This window comes from Mesoplodon bidens (assembly GCF_964165515.1).
Source record: "Mesoplodon bidens genome assembly, chromosome: 7".
Lineage (NCBI taxonomy): Eukaryota > Metazoa > Chordata > Mammalia > Artiodactyla > Ziphiidae > Mesoplodon > Mesoplodon bidens.
Window position 1 is genome coordinate 4,408,393 of NC_138164.1, and position 16,085 is coordinate 4,424,477.

Sequence of the window (16,085 nt, forward strand, 5' to 3'; positions counted from 1 at the left end):
AGGAAGTGTCTGTCTGGCACTTAGGAAGTCAGTTTATGTGACAATGTAGGACAACAAACTGCTGCAGGTTATTGTGGGTGTGGGTGTGTAAGCAGGTATAAGCAGCAGAGGATGAATCTTAGCATCTCTTTACCAACTCTGTGGTAGGTAGTGTTCAGTCCAGGATGGGAAGGTGAGATGTTGCTGATTTGTGACCAGCTGCGTGTGTGTACCTGACATTCAGTTTTACCCTCGTTCAACCTTTTTTCAGTTCTTCCTGAGGTTCAGAAGTCAACGAGGGGGTTGGATTACAACATGCTTTCTCTCATCCAGTCAACATGAGTTGCGTTGGGAGATGGGTCCTAGCCGCTGGGTGGGAGTCCGGACAGTGACAGCGCAAGGTTGGGGTGGAGCACGGAGAACCGCTCCCCTAACCAGAGGGTCACCCCCTTGCGTGATGGCACCCGGCCAGTACTTCGTGCGGAGGGCGGGGCGGGGGCGGGCGCTGGGCGGGCAGGGGGGCTTGGTGCTCGGTCAGCCAGAGCCCTGGCTAAAAGCCTCGTGCTTTCCTGCTCTATGGAACGTGCCGCCTGTACCATCCAGAGCACGGGATCAAGTCCCGTGTAGGATTCTGAAGCTCAGAGACTAGGGTTTCCTGGGGAAGATGATTAAACTTGCAATATTTCTGATCTGCTGTGCGCCAGTCCCTCTAAGTCTCCGCCCACACCACCCAGTCACCTTCATTGGAAACTGCCACAGCCATGACCAGTCTGTCCAGCCCCAAGGGGATGTGGGAGATGAGGCCGGTCAGCATGTCCACGAGTCCCGAGACCCCGAAGAACAGGTACATGGTGCCGTGCTGCCAGTTCATGAGCTTTACCCAGTGGTTCCCGTGGGACAGGCGGAGGTGGGGCCCGTCCGGAACAACCTGTTCTGCCAGCATGCCTGCAGGGAAGCGGGAGTGGAGCTTAGGGAGGGGAGAACAGCTCCAAGACAGACAGGCGGCGCAGGTGGCCCACGGCTCTGTGGACCTGCTCTGCCGCCCCAGATGCAGCTGCTGCAGGATAAAACACGTATTTGCTGAGGAACCTGTGCAGACATGTTGCCTTTGTTGCCGTTCCTTTGGGGGAGGGGAGGGGGAGGCAATAGGAACGCAGCCACTGAGGCCCCCAGGACGTTTTCCAGCAGTTCAGATGACAGCAAGGCATTGTCTCTTAAGCCAGAGTGTGGCTGATGCATTCTCTGTGGGTCCCCTCTGCCAAGCGAGCCATGAGATAAACCTGGAAAGGAACGATGAGGTGGAAAATGATAGAATGCCAGCGAGACACACTGCAGGTGGAGATAGCCGTGGCAAGCCCAGCGACTCCCGGGTGTGTGAGGGCGAGCTCGGAGCTGAGGGTCCCTCCCAGGGCGCTCGGCCTCTGTCCCAGACGCTGGGAGAACAAGGCCAAGACCACACCTTGGTGATCCTGGCCACCCTGTAGCTCAGGAGACGGGGCGGGCACACAGGTGAAGCAGTGCCACAGGGCAGCTCACACTTCTTGGGAGCAAAAGATTCGCCTTCTGCCTGGTGCCCAGAATGTCCTCGGAGCCTAGAATAAGTCCTCCGGGACAACGTTCTGGACCCTGTTTCCCAAACATTCCTTTCTCAACCCAGATACCCCCTCCTTTTTTTTTTAATATTTATTATTTATTTACTTATTTGGCTGCACCGGGTCTTCGTTGTGGCATGTGGGGTCTTTGTTGCCATGTGCGGGCTCTTGGTTGTGGCATGTGGGATCTAGTTCCCCGACCAGGGGTCAGACCCGGACCCCGTGCAGTGGGAGTGCAGAGCCTTAACCACTGGACCACCAGGGAAGTCCCCAGCCCCTTTCTGAATTCATGTATAAAGGATGAACGTGCTGGTGGAAGCAACCCAGGAAAAAGACGTCCCAGTGACAGGAGAGCAGAGGGCCTTTGAGAGCAGGGACTGTGTCTGTTCCCCCCCCTGCACCCAGACAGCGAGTTCCTGGCACGTGGCAGAGGCCCAAGAGACCATTGTTGGGTGAGTAGTATTTTCACATAGCAAGGAGGCCAAATATCATTTTTCTAGCTCTTCTAAGGCCAAGTTGATGCTGTCCTTTACCATTTAAGCCACATGGGCCCTATCTTTTCGCAGCTTGAGAGAGACGACAAAGCCTTTCCGATGCCTGGGTGACTGGTGAAGGGGACATTCAGCTAGACCGTGACCTTTGCTCACTCCACGGGGAGCTACTGCCCTTGCTTCCGTTCCCTGGAGAAACTGTAGGCCAAAGGGGACAGGTGGCAGAATGTAGCGGCAGGGTGAGCTCCCTCCTCAGTCACGTGACGGGCTGGTCCTGACAAGGAATCCTGTCAGCTCTTGACACCGCTTGTTCCGCGAGGGCCACCAGTGGGCTGGATGGCTGTCAGGTGACCATGGGAGTGGGTGGGTTTGTTGCAGTGGGACACAGTGAAGGAAAGTCCCCCTCAGACAGCTGTCTATTGGCTTTTCTCACTCTCTTCCACTGCCTCTCTGACTAGCCTTCCAGCATGAATCCCCATCTCTAAGCGCTTGAGATTTGGGGATGGAGGGTACAAGTTGGGTGTTAACTACTCCTGAGATTCTAGTGGAGGGAGACAGCCGGGGGGAAAAATGACTTTTCGAAAACTAAGCTCCGTTTAGTACCTTCTCATAACTTACGTACATGAGCTTAACTCTAATTTGTTCTTCTTTTTCTCTTTTTCTGTTTTGTCTTTATCATAAAGTATGTCTTCTACTTCTACAACTTATGCCTGTGTTCCTACAAATTATACCTGTATCCTTCTAGGGCAAAGAATGCTGCAATCTATGTGGTAGTTTTTCATAGTGTGAAACTTAGAACTATGATGTAAGGTGCTATTAACCTGTCAACGTTACTAAGCTCGGTACACAATAGATGCTATGGTAAAATATTTAGCGCCCCAAATTGTTGTTACGTTATCCCTGCCAGTGGAGACATCCATTTTTCACAGGGTCCAGGAAGTGGGTTACGGGTTCTGGGTATCACAGGGAGATCCCGGGGCCAAATGACCCCCTCCTTACCGATGACTGAAAATAAAGTTCTGATGGCGGCCTCAATGACCTCAAGACGCTGATAGTGGTGAGTCAGTCGGCTTCTCTTCCCCTTTTGGTGAAAGTACTTCAGTGGGTACTTCACTGACCACCACAGTCCAACTATCAAGAAGAAGCTCCCTGGGAGAGCGTGGCCCTTGAAATTTGCCATCGGGGTCCCAGGATACCTAAACAATAAAGGGACAGCTGTTAGGTGGCCGAATGGGGAAGACATAAATGGATAATTTGGCAGGGAACACAATCCATGACCGAGGATTCCGAGCTGTAAGCCATATTGAGAAGGAGCCCCTTATTCTCATAGAATAAGCCTGTGTTACGTCATTGAAGTCTCGTCCGCTCAGTGAGTTACAAGCCCAGGAGAATACCACCGGCCCTGAGGCTTTAAAAACGTGGGTAAAATAGAAGGGAGGAGAAGGAGGATGGGTAAATACTTCCTGATCTTAGAGTAGAAAAGCGTTTCTAAACATAGAGGTAAAGGAGGGAACTAGAAAAGAGAAAGTCATCTGCATAAGCATTTTACATATAAAACATTAAAAGACAAACCATTTGGGAAAACGTTTGCAATAGCTGTGATAAATGGATATTCCACTACAGAGCCTTTACAAGTTAATAAGAAAAGGACCGTAGAAGAATGGGCAGAAGACACAAACCACATAATTCACAGAATAACACAAATTGATAATAAATCACTGTAAAGATAACGCAAATGAAAAAATATTTTTCACCTAATTTGAAAAATTGAGGGTTTTAATGCAGCCCTCTAAGTATAAATGAATGTGGTCGTTCAAATTTGGTAAAATGACAGGCTATTCAGCCAGAGATGTGTGGAGAGCTTGTATCAGCCCTTCCATGACTCATTTCTAGTGTTTTCCCTGTTCAATTCCTGGTTGGTCTGCTGCTCACCCCAGCTGTGCATTTCCCCTGCTCATTCCCGAGTGTTCATTTCCATGCTTAGCTCGGGAAGCCAAGCGTTTCTGACCCCCCCATCGCTGCCCTGAGCTGTGTCTGTTTCCTGGCAGCCGAGCAACTTGTTTTCGTGGCCAGTACCAGCATATTTAAAAGTCATTGAGTGAGGGGGACTCTTGTTAGGGTGTGGCCACAAAACCCACAGCCTCCCACTGTTCAGCTGAACTACTCCATAATATTGCCGCCTCAGCATCCTTTTGTGTGGCCGGTGGCCTGGAGGGGCCTTGAACTGACACCGGCCCCTCCTGTGAGCATGCCCTTGAAAGAGCTGCAGAGTCACAGTGATAAACAGTCTCTTCCACGTCCGAGGGCCTTCCCCCTGGTGTACCCCTTGGATGAGCCCCCTGCAAAACTTACCAGAACCCTGGTCTTTTGGGTTTGAATTGTCCAGTCTGGTTTCCCTGGGGACCCTGAAGCACACCATCTGTGGACCTTAATAAAGGCGTATGTCCCAGTCTGGCTTCCCTCTGCCTGCACCCTGCCTTGACCTCCCACCCTGTACTCCTCCAGGGCTGTGAGTAGTCACCTTCTCTATTTCGGTTCTCTTGTGGGCTTTTGTCGGACTGAGGCTCACGATGCGACATCCAACATTCCAGGACCCTTATTTAACAAGTAACTTAACGATCACCACAGCTCAATTTGTTGTCTACCTTTGGTCAATTTCCAGTTCCCTGCAATGGTTGGTTTTGATAATTTTGTCTAGTGTTGTGCTTATATTTTTGCAGGGGGCGGGGTGGGTGTTTTGCAGAAAGGAATCGCCTATCTCTTTATGCTGCCGTAACTGGAAGGCCTTCTCATTCTTTTTTAATCCTCTACTGAAAAACATTAAAAAAAAAAAAAGCTGCACTTTTCATTTAATGTTTAACACAGGTCCCTTTCCAGGTCAAGCCTGTTACACTCCTTTGTTTTCCTAGTCAGAAGTGCAGAAAAACCAGCTTTACAAATCCTCCCTGCCCTTCCCTGTTTTTCTGAGAGGCAGAACCCTAAATGGAGGCACAGTCCTTGTCTGCTTGTGTGGCGTCCATACCGATTTGTCAAGCCTCACCCTTCCCTTTTACCTGGTTTAAAATTCATGCCAGTGGATCGTAGGGCCTGCAGCATGTCTGAAGAAACTCCTTTTAACTTTCTGGAAGTCTGAGTACGTTGATTTGATGGGGAAGAGGAACAGGGGAGGTAGATTTCTTCCATTAACAAATGAATAGGTTATTAGATTAGCTACATTATAGAATGTCTAGAGAGAGAGGACGGGTCCAGTTTTAAAAAAGAAACAAGACAGTAACTTCAAACAGAACAGTAAAAATTTAGACTTCCAATAATTTGGGTAATACCATTCAGATAAAGTCCCTGAGAAGTCTAGCTTAAAAACTAATTTAAAAATATTAAAGAAGGGGCTTCCCTGGTGGCGCAGTGGTTGAGAGTCCGCCTGCCGATGCAGGGGATGCGGGTTCGTGCCCCGGTCCGGGAGGATCCCGCGTGCCGCAGAGCGGCTGGGCCCGTGAGCCGTGGCCGCTGAGCCTGCACATCCGGAGCCTGTGCTCCGCAATGGGAGAGGTCACAGCAGTGAGAGGCCCGCGTACCGCAAAAAAAAAAAAAAAAAAAAAAAAAAAAAAAAAAAGGGTACAACTTCACTAAAATTAAATAAATATGTTATTTAAAAAAATATTAAAGAAGAAAGCAAACATTTAAGGGGTGAGTGCCCTTGAATACACAGAATGGTGTGGCCATTGCACAGTAAAATACGTCGATCTACAGAAGAGCCACAGATAGGAAAACATTAGAGAGTGCTTCCACAAAGATAAATTCCCTTATTTTTAATATGTTTACTCTCTTTTATAATTTTTTTTTTTAAATTTTATTTATTTATTTATTTATTTATGGCTGCGTTGGCTCTTCGTTTCTGTGCCAGGGCTTTCTGTAGTTGCGGCAAGCGGGGGCCCCTCCTCATCGCGGTGCGCGGGCCTCTCACTATCGCGGCCTCTCTTGTTGCGGAGCACAGGCTCCAGACGCGCAGGCTCAGTAATTGTGGCTCACGGGGCTAGTTGCTCCGCGGCATGTGGGATCTTCCCAGACCAAGGCTCGAACCTGTGTCCCCTGCATTGGCAGGCAGATTCTCAACCACTGCGCCACCAGGGAAGCCCTACTCTCTTTTAATATTACATGAGATGGAATGGGAGTATAATGGGAGGATTAAATGTTTTGAGGGGTAGTAGCTTTGAGTTAAAGCTGGAAGCCGAGAAGGCTAGAGGTTCAGGCAACTTTTCATTTCACGTCTGGGGAGATCACTGGAAAAGGAACATTGTCTGAGTAAGGTTTCACCAGCTTTCCTTGTACTCCTAGTTTTTAACCGTTTTCCCCAGTCTGCATTTCCTCTTTTTCATTTAAAGTAATTGAAATGGAAGACAAGGTAGAAGGTGTCAGAGAAAAAGGAGGGGAGAGTGGGGAGCACGGAAAGAGGAGGGAGGGAGAATTCTAGGAGTAGGGGGTGATGGTGCAAAAGAGAGGAGAAACCGTGGCCGGTGCCATTTGCCTGCAGTTAAGAATAAAACGATATGGTGCCTTTTCTTTTTTAATAAATCCAACACTTCCCCCTATTTTAGATGGGGAAAGTAGGAATTGTGAAGGAAAGGGTGTATGTAGATGAGTGACAGGATCAGAAAAAGGAGCAAGAAAAGTGAATTTTGTTCCTCATGTGCTTCGTCTTTGCAACCTCCAAAATTAGCAGGATCGAGGACTGGCCATTCATGGCAGGGGAAGAGTTGAAGCCAATTTCCTCAAATTCGTGAGGACAGGATACAGATACATAGACTACCAACTACACAGCCTGGACCTCTGCTCAGTTCCAGTCACACCTGTGACTTAAGTTATCTTCACCGTGGAATGTTACGTAACCACTAACAAGAATGAATTAGCACTATACCTGCTGTTCTGGGAGGTTTTGCACGAGTTCCTGTTGGGGGAGACATGAAAGATGGAAAAGACTGCTTATAATGCGACCCTGTTTTGTGCAGCAGTGAACGTTCTGCATGTCTGTATACACGTGTAGAGGTGTATGATTTGCACGAACAGGGAAAGCAGTATGGAAGATAATTCGAGGGTATTTCGTGTTCATTGAGCATTTCTGGCTCTGTCTTCTAGGCACGTGGTATGGTTGCACTTTCTGGCCCCCTTGCGGTTGGGTGGGGTCTTGTGAGTTGTGAGCGTAGGTGATGTGTTACTTCTGGGCTGACATGTGTAATTGCCAGTTCAAGACCCCCAGAACAGTCACCTCTCCCTCATCACTATCAGTATCAGTATGACGGTAGCTCCTCCGACAGCCTAGATCCCAGAGTGGGGAGACATGGAACAGAGCCCCAAATCAGCCGCGATGAACACATGGCATGAGAAGTAAACAGTAAAGCATCACTGAGCTCTGTGGACCGTTATTATCCAGCAGAACCTAGCCTGTTCTGAACCATACAGCTGTATACTAGGCTAACGTTAACAGGGGGGACGCTCAGGCTTTTGTAGTTGTTTTTTTTTTTTTTAATATTGAAAGTCTTTATTAAATCCAGGGAAGAAGTAGTTGTGGTGCCATAAGAATGGCAGAAATTGTACCAAAAAGGTGCCAAAGACAATTGTGGTAAATTCTCTCTGAGCTGCCCTGACTCGTCACCTCCTTTCCTACCTGATATCACATAGATGCATCTTCTCTCTTGAAATGGTTCTTCCAGCCCCACCTTACTGTCCTGCCTAGAAAGACAACATAATTCGAATTCAGACACCCAGGGGTCTGTTACATTGCAGGGCAAACCTAGAGGTCCATTTTTTGAGTCCAGTAGTTCTCTGTGGGGGACCGTTTGTCTGAAGAGATATATATATATATATATATATATATATTTATTTGTTCTCTGTGGGGGACTGTTTGTCTGAAGATATATATATATATATATATATATATATATATATTTATTTGTTTGTTTGTTCTCTGTAGGGGACCGTTTGTCTGAAGATTGATTGATTGATTGATGACTGTTGGGTCTTCGCTGCCGTGAGCGGGCTTTCTCTAGTTGCAGCGAGCGGGGGCTACTCTTCGTGGCGGTGTGCAGGCTTCTCGTTGCGGTGGCTTCTCTTGTTGCGTAGCACGGACTCTAGGCACGCGGGCTCAGTAGTTGTGGCGCATGGGCTTAGCTGCTCTGCGGCATGTTGGATCTTCCCGGGCCAGGGCTCGAACCCATGACCCCTGCGTTGGCAGGCGAACTCTTAACCACTGCGCCACCTGGGGAGCCCTGCAGACGTTTTTGACGGTTACCGCGTGGCTGGTGGTGGTGATCCTGGCATCTGGTGGGCAGAGACCAGCCACTAGACATGACATCTTACAGCGCACAGGACAGTCCCCCACGGCAACAGATGTGCAGCCCCGAGCTCCTAGTGATGGGGTTGTGAGGCCCTGCTGTATTCTCCTTTTTTCTGGAAGGAAATAGAAATTAGGCTGCCTGCCTTTCTTTGTTATTTATGCCAGGGGGTTCTTCTCCCTTCAGAACTTTACGGAGTATAAGCCCACTTCCCTAACAGTTTTTTTCTTGGCTGTCCATATCCTTTTGCTTTTTGTTTTTGTTTTTTAAATAAATAGCTTTATTGAGATATAATTCACATATCATACAGTTTACCTGAAGTGTAAAATTCAGTGACTTTTGAGTATATTCACTGAGTTGTGCAACCATCACCACAGTCAATTTTATAATATTTTCATCACCCCCAAAAGAAACCTTTCACCCATCAGTTACTCCGTTTCCCCCAATCCTCCCTCCTGTCCCCCACAGCCCGAGGCAACCACTAACCTACTTTATAGATTTGCCTATTCTGGACATTTCATATAAATTGAATCATACAGTATGCAGTCTTTTGTGCTGGCCTCTTTCACTTAGCATGTTTTCAAGGTTCATCCCTGTTTTCCAAAGTGGCTGCACCACTTTACAATCCCACCAACAATGTATGAAGGTTCCAGTTTTTCTACATCCTTGCCAACACTTAATTATGTCCATCTTTTTTTAGTTCAGCCATCCTAGTGGGTGTGAAGTGGTAGCTCATTGTTTTGTTCCATTTTGCTTCCCTAATGATTAGTGATGTGGAGCATCTTTTCCTGCACTTATTGGGCATTTGTATATCTTCCTTGGAGAAATGCCTATTCACATCCATTGCTCATCTTAAGTTGGGTTATTTGTCTTTTTATTGTTGGGTTGTAGTAGTTCTTTATATATTATAGATACAAGTCCTGTATCAGATACATGATTTGAAAATATTTTCTCCCTTTCTGTGGGTTGTCTTTCTTGATTGTGTCCTTTGAAGCACAGAAGCTTTGAATTTTGATGAAATCCAGTTTATCTTTTTTTTTTTCTTGTTTGTACTTTCTGTGTCATATCTAGGAAACCACTGCTTAACTCACCATCATGAAGACTCACTCCTATGTTTTCTTCTAATATTTTTATAATTTTTGCTCTTATGTTTATGTCTTTGATCCATTTTAATTAACTTTTTAGGTACGGATCCAACTTTATCCTTTCGCATATCTAGTCATCCCAGCCATTTGTCGAAAAGTTTCTTCTTTCCCCCATTGAATTGTCTTGGTGGCCTTGTCTCCCCTTTTACTCTTGAAAATGGACTTCATCCATCTTCAGGGGAGGGCTTTGCCTATAATAATGTCAAACTGTGGTGAAGAAAGAGTAATTTAGCTATTGTGACACATATATGAACTATTTTAATAGAGTGTTGGGACTATAAAGGGAGGACTCCAGTTCAGCCTGAGGGAAGGAGGAGGAAGATTACAGAGGGAAGTGTCACTGAAGCTTCCTTGAAAAACAGGTAAACATAGGTGGTATGCATGGAGTTCTGGGCAGAGCAGACAGCACATGCAAAGGCTGAGAGGCAGCTGCAGCTAATCATCCCTGTGGCTGGGTGGAGCTGCTCACTGTTCCTGCCCTGCCATCCCCACCGTCTTTACCGAAAAGACCAGATGGCTTTCTCTTCCATGGGGGGAATGCATTAAGCCTCGAAATCATCTTTGATTGGGAATGGAAAAAGACAGTCTACTTAAAAAAGTCAAAGACCTTGGCTGAGTCCTATAAACTCGCTGAATCTCAGTACCCCTCCTTCTAAAAAGGGACATTAATGTCTACCTCACAGGGATCTTGTGAGGGTTAACTGAAAATGTCCAGGAGCTAACTAGAACAAGTGTGTAATAAATGTCTGTTTCCTCTCTTCTCTGGTGCTCTTATACCCATTCCCACAGTCCATGGGGGAGAAACCTGGACTTCTTTCTTAGGAGAAGTAAATGACTGAACCAAAGCTCCTTTGCTTTGAGTGGCTGACCCTAAGGTGGGGAAATCACTATTGAACCTTTACCTCACCTTGGAGAGGGTGGTGGTTGAGTGTATTTTTTTTTTTTTAATAGGAACAGGAAGTGTGTTTGGTCAGTAGGGAATAGGTTATGGGAAGAATATAGCATATTCTTTTACTGCAGAACATGGTTTTTATACTTTCTGAATCTGTCCTTGCCAACGGAAACACTCAGATGGTTTCTGGTCTGCATTTACTTTGGAATACAACCAACTGTGCCTGACTCAGCTTTCTGTTCCTCTGCAAATAACAAGGTTGATACCCCTCGTTGTTCTATGAGCTGCTTATTAACAGAATGTGGAAGAAGCACAAGGTGCAGTGTTGAAAGTTCCAACAGGCTGATGTGACCATGGCTTAGTCCTGAACTTCAGGCACGGTGTATCCCTGCTCTACGCTAGCCTGAGAGGCCTTAAGCGACTCTGAAGTCCATCACTCGTCTTCAGATTTTGACAGCTACTGTGTCATTGTTATTTTCTCTGTGGGGCCGGTCCTTGAACAGCATGGTCAGAAGGAGTAAGACTGGAATGAGTCTGAACCTTGTTCTGGCATGAATTCATGATGATATGGAAAAGATCACCATGAACAAGAGCTCAGTGACCTCCCAGCTCGGTTGGGTTCCTAAACAAAAGATGTTCTCATTTCTGCTCCCCGCCCCCGCCACATGCACCTATGAAATACAAGAGTCAATGCTGAGTGCTGAGTAAATAATCAAATGAATAAGAAGGGATCCCTCCCGTCAGGGAGTTTATAATCCAGCAGGGAGCTATATACTTGTGAAAAATTGAACGTCATGAGATATACTGACAGCAGTGCTTGGGGACATGAGTAGAAAGTGAATAACTTTCACCAGAGAATCTGAGAAGGCTTCACGGAGGGGCCTGGCATTGGAGCTGGGCATTTCTCGATTGCCTCTTTCAAACTCTTGAGAATTAGGCGATCTTACTGGAATCTTGAATTAAGGACTGAAGAACAAAGCTTCATTAAAAGCTTCCATTTAAAGCTTCCATTAAAGCTCTAATAAAGAACTTTGGCCTCTGAGTCAGAAGACCTGGGTTCTAGTCCAAGTTTTGCTGTGAACTTACTCTGTGATCTTGAGCAAGATACATAAGCTGTCAGGATCAGAATTTCCTTGTTTGTTAAATGGGTATAGTTTGGAAGAGGTGATCTCCATGGCCCTTCCTAGTTCTAAAATCCCTCTTCTGAAATGAAAAATGAAAAGAAATTAGAGCAGGTTGAGTCATGGCAAGGGAAAATGGAACTCAGGTTATGGATGTCAACAACAGAGAGGCAGTTACCAGTTGCCACTTCAGCATACGTTAGAGTGAAAGGGGCATCTCTGGACTTGAAAGGTTGGCTTATTTTCCAAGCAACAAGCAAAAAAGTTTAGTATATTTCCCTTCGTTCCCTGCTTTCAGTGAACTTGTCCAGTACCTACCTCGGTGAACAAGACGGCTGCTGGGCCTTCTGCTTCACTAGCAGCCCTTCTTGCCATGTGCAAGTCTTCCCCCCGTCTCCCGTAGACTAGTCTTTGAAAACGCATAGCTTCCCTCAAACCTGAGTTCAGCCAACTCCAGGTCAACCTTTTCTCTCATTCTGTTAACACTGAGAAATGGAATATTTCCTGCCAGGTCAGTAAACAAAGGATGTCACCGTGGTCAGCGATTGCAGCCACCACCAGACAGTGAGCTGGTGAGCCCTGAGGGGACTCAGGATGAGAAAACACAGGATACTGGCCCCAGATAGCTGAGGTGCACAGCAAAGCAATGATTTCAGTGAGCCCAGACTCTTGCATCTTCCCATCCATAGAAAAGCGCTAAGTTCCTTAACTTGGGATATCTGGTTTTCTTTAATTTACGATAATTGTTTGACGTTCAGACTACCTGCCCTTTGTTGCAAAACTCCTATATATCCTGCTCCCCCCTCACCTCCTTGGAGCAGTCTTCTCAGTGTTACTTGAGATACTGCCTCGTGGGCTTGAAGTGCTAAAAATTCCCGCCGAATAAAACATAACTCACAACTTCTAGGTTGTGAATATTTTTTAAGTTGACAACATCATTGAGACTCAGGCATCATCACCTCAATTTCCTCTCCTTCACCTACAGATTCATACATACCCACACCCATTCTTCTCCTCAGACTTACCCCTCCTTTCATGGACCATCCTCCATCTGTGCTTCCGATTTCATCCTCACCTGTGCCCTCTGGGCCTCGTTCTGTCGATGTGAACTTATCTCACCCGTTATAGCCTTTTCCCCTTCGACTATGACCAGGCCCAAGACTTTTTCACACAAAATAATAACAGAAAAAGGAAAAAGAACAACCGTGGGTCCTTCTTCCTATTTACTATTTCAATCATAAGAATAATACATCTAATGTATATAAAAGGTACAAAGAATAATTTAACAACTGTGTCCCACGAGCCAACTTAAGAAATAAAACATTCCTAACATCCTTGGGGCTTCCTGTTCGTTGACCCCTCCACCCCTCCTTTTTTTTTTTGGCTGTGCCATGCGGCATGTGGGATCTTAGTTCCCCGACCAGGGATTGAACCCGTGCCCCCTGCAGTGGAAGCGTGGAGTCTTAACCACTGGACTGCCAGAGAAATCCCCCATTGAGCCCTCCTTGATCATCTCCCCCTACTTCCCCCTGAGAAGCAACCATCATCATGAATTGTGCGTTTATCATTCACTTCTTTCTGTTTTACTATATACTGCATACATTTACTATGTACGTTATCTCCAAACAACATATAATTTTGCAAAATTTTATGCTTTATATAGTCAAAATATGTGGATCTTTGGGGAGAGGGATAAATTGGGAGATTGGGATTGACATATACACACTACTGCATATAAAATAGATAACTAATAAGGACATGCTGTATAGCACAGGGAACTCTACTCAATGCTCTGTAATGACTTATATGGGAAAAGAATCTAAAAAAGAGTGGATATATGTATATGTATAACTGATTCACTTTGCTGTACACCTGAAACTAATACAACATTGTGAATCAACTATACTCCAATAAAAATTTAAAAACAGAAAACATGTAGATCTTTTCCTCATCATCTCACCCAGTTAGTAGCCAATAAATAACTTTGATAATTATTTATAATTAAAAACAATCTTTAATATTAAAAGTTACTTGAGAAGTCATTAATTATTGAACTCAGTTACCACTTGAATGACATTTTCTTTGGATAGAAAGGAATTTGGGTGTTTTTGTGTAATGCAATCAGATATTGTCAACATCAGTTAAGTTTCTTGAAAAAAACCTGGAAAGACAATTGCTGACTCTATTTGGTCCTCCCTCTTCACCACCACACTGAAATTGTATTCAAATGCCCTCTGTATTGTTTCATCCAATGGAAATCTCTAAAATAGTATCTAACAGACCTCTCTTCTGTTCCCGAGGCTACTCTGTAGTTGACACTGTCAACTAGTCACTTATCTTTGAGATTATCTATGCCCTTTGGCTTTTGTAATGCATCTCTCCTGGCTCTCTCTGTTCATCTGCCATAACCTTCTTCCTCTCCTTTAACACAAGCAGCCTCCTCGGGTCCATTTTATGTGTCTTCTTGTCTCAAGAACTCACACCCACCCACGGTTCACCTTCCATGTGCACACTGATGACTCCAGGACTCTGGCCCTGACCGCTGAAATTTCAGACTCACATATCTAACCATCTGCTGAACGGACAGACATGAATGGAAACACAAAGCTGCTTCTTGGACACCTCAGAGTCAACATGTCCCAGACTGAATTCCCCATCTTCCTTCCCCACCAGATCAGCTTCTCTTCTGTATCCCAAACTCAGGTAATGGCTTAGCATCCAGTCACTCTCAAAGCCAGAATCCTGGGAGGGGGTGGTCATCCTAGATTCCTCTTTGTCCTTTGCTCTGCCCTGCAGTGTCCCAGTTCCCCGAGAGACTAGACATTCTGCTTATTTTGCTTCCCCAAATTTTCTGGTGTTCTCCCTTTTCCTTTTTTTTTTTTTTTTTTTGCGGTATGCAGGCCTCTCACTGCTGTGGCCTCTCCCGTTGTGGAGCACAGGCTCCGGACGCGCAGGCTCAGCGGCCATGGCTCACGGACCCAGCCGCTCCGCGGCATGTGGGATCTTCCCGGACCGGGGCACGAACCCGTGTCCCCTGCATCGGTAGGCAGACTCTCAACCACTGCGCCACCAGGGAAGCCCCTCCCTTTTCCTTTGATTCCTACAGCAGTGATCTCATCTAGGCTCTCGTGGTCTTTTGCCTGGACTACGGCACCCCCTCTAGTCCTGGCGTCCATAAATCCTTCCACTCTGCAGCCACCGTCACCTACTTACAGTGTGAATCTGACTACAAAACAATAGAATTTAGAATATTTCTTTGACTAACCACCTCATGGATTTGCATTGCGTGTCCCCAGGTCTTGGCTGTTGGTGTGTGTATCCAGCTTCATCATCCATTTCTCCCCACCATGACCTTTACAGTGTGCATTTGACCTGTGCTATTCCCTCCCCCTAGTATGTCGTTCTCATTTCCTCTTCACTTGGCTTACCTTTACTCAGTTTTCAGTAGGTGGGCTTATCTCCTCTGGAAAGCCTTCTGGAACCTCCAGGTCGGGCTATGTGCTCCACCTCTGTGCTACTATACTACCTCAGACATCTTGATTTTTATCACTTACCATGTCATATTAAAATAACACATTTACATGTCTTACTAGACTATAGCTCCTCAAGAGCAGAGACCTTATCTGTTTCATCTTCAACTTCCCATGGCTTAGCACAAGCCTCAACATACAATTATAGTTCCTGGTCTGAACTGAACTGATGCAACTTAGCTTTGATCCTGAATCATAGGGTAACTATCTCCTAATCCAGGCGTTAAGAAGGTTGCTGGTACTGTTGCTTTTCCATATAATTTTTCAGCCTAGATAAGTCCTTACAAGAGCATCTTAAAAGTGCTGTGCCTCTTTGGCTGGTGTGGGGAAGCCCCTCCTCCCAAAGGAATATCTGATCTCACAGGTCCAATATGGCGTACCGTTCTAGAGTGTCAGTTTCACCAAAAGATTTTTGGAAAGAGGTGTGTTTTGAGGTAGCCTATTTTTTTTTTTTTTTTTGGCATTAAGAGAGGCTTCTCCTTATGCCAGGCTGTTGCCTGCTAAGCCTCTGTGTCGTGGGAGCACATGTTCTATGGTGAGTGGTAGTGTTTGAGAAACACTAATCTACAGGTCACTGTATTACGTGGTAGCCTAGTTCTTGTTCTAGAGCCTTCCATATAAAAATAATCCCAGTGAGACCAAAGCATAGAAACGATCTCAAAAACAGGCAGAAGAGAGAGATTTTTCCTCCTGGGCTGAGTGGGGTTTGAAAAGGTGTCTGCCTCAGGCAGGGTAGGTCTTCAGAAATTAGTACACCACCGTGCTTTGTACAAAATATGCCAGGTGGTAGATAAAGGAAGGGGAGGGAAGGTAGGAAAACAAAGAACCAAACAAAGAGAAGGTTTGGGTCAAAGTGGGGACCAGATCAGGGAGAGTGGAAGGAAGTGAGGGACAGGACAGCAAGGCACAGAGCACGAGGAGGGAAAAGAGTCAAACAGAACTGTGGCTACAGATGGGATGGAGGTGGGGTGTCTGCCAAAAACCCAAGAAACTATTACATCTTTAGTAA

At 46.0% G+C, this 16,085-nt stretch overlaps 1 protein-coding gene across 2 annotated transcripts in view; it reads right to left on the minus strand.

Moving 5' to 3' along the window:
• The window catches only part of TMEM45B (transmembrane protein 45B), a 31,619-nt gene that overhangs the window by 2,883 nt on the left and 12,651 nt on the right, over positions 1-16,085 (minus strand). Inside the window, exons 2-3 of one of the 2 annotated variants that reach the window (XM_081240827.1) lie at positions 3,062-3,258; positions 718-924 (exon numbers count right to left, since the gene is read on the minus strand). In XM_081240827.1, the coding sequence (XP_081096953.1) occupies positions 718-924; positions 3,062-3,242 (388 nt within the window). In that variant the 5' untranslated portion in view covers positions 3,243-3,258. Of the gene's footprint in view, positions 1-717; positions 925-3,061; positions 3,272-16,085 lie in introns of those variants that run through there. The other variant, XM_081240826.1, reaches the window with a different exon arrangement.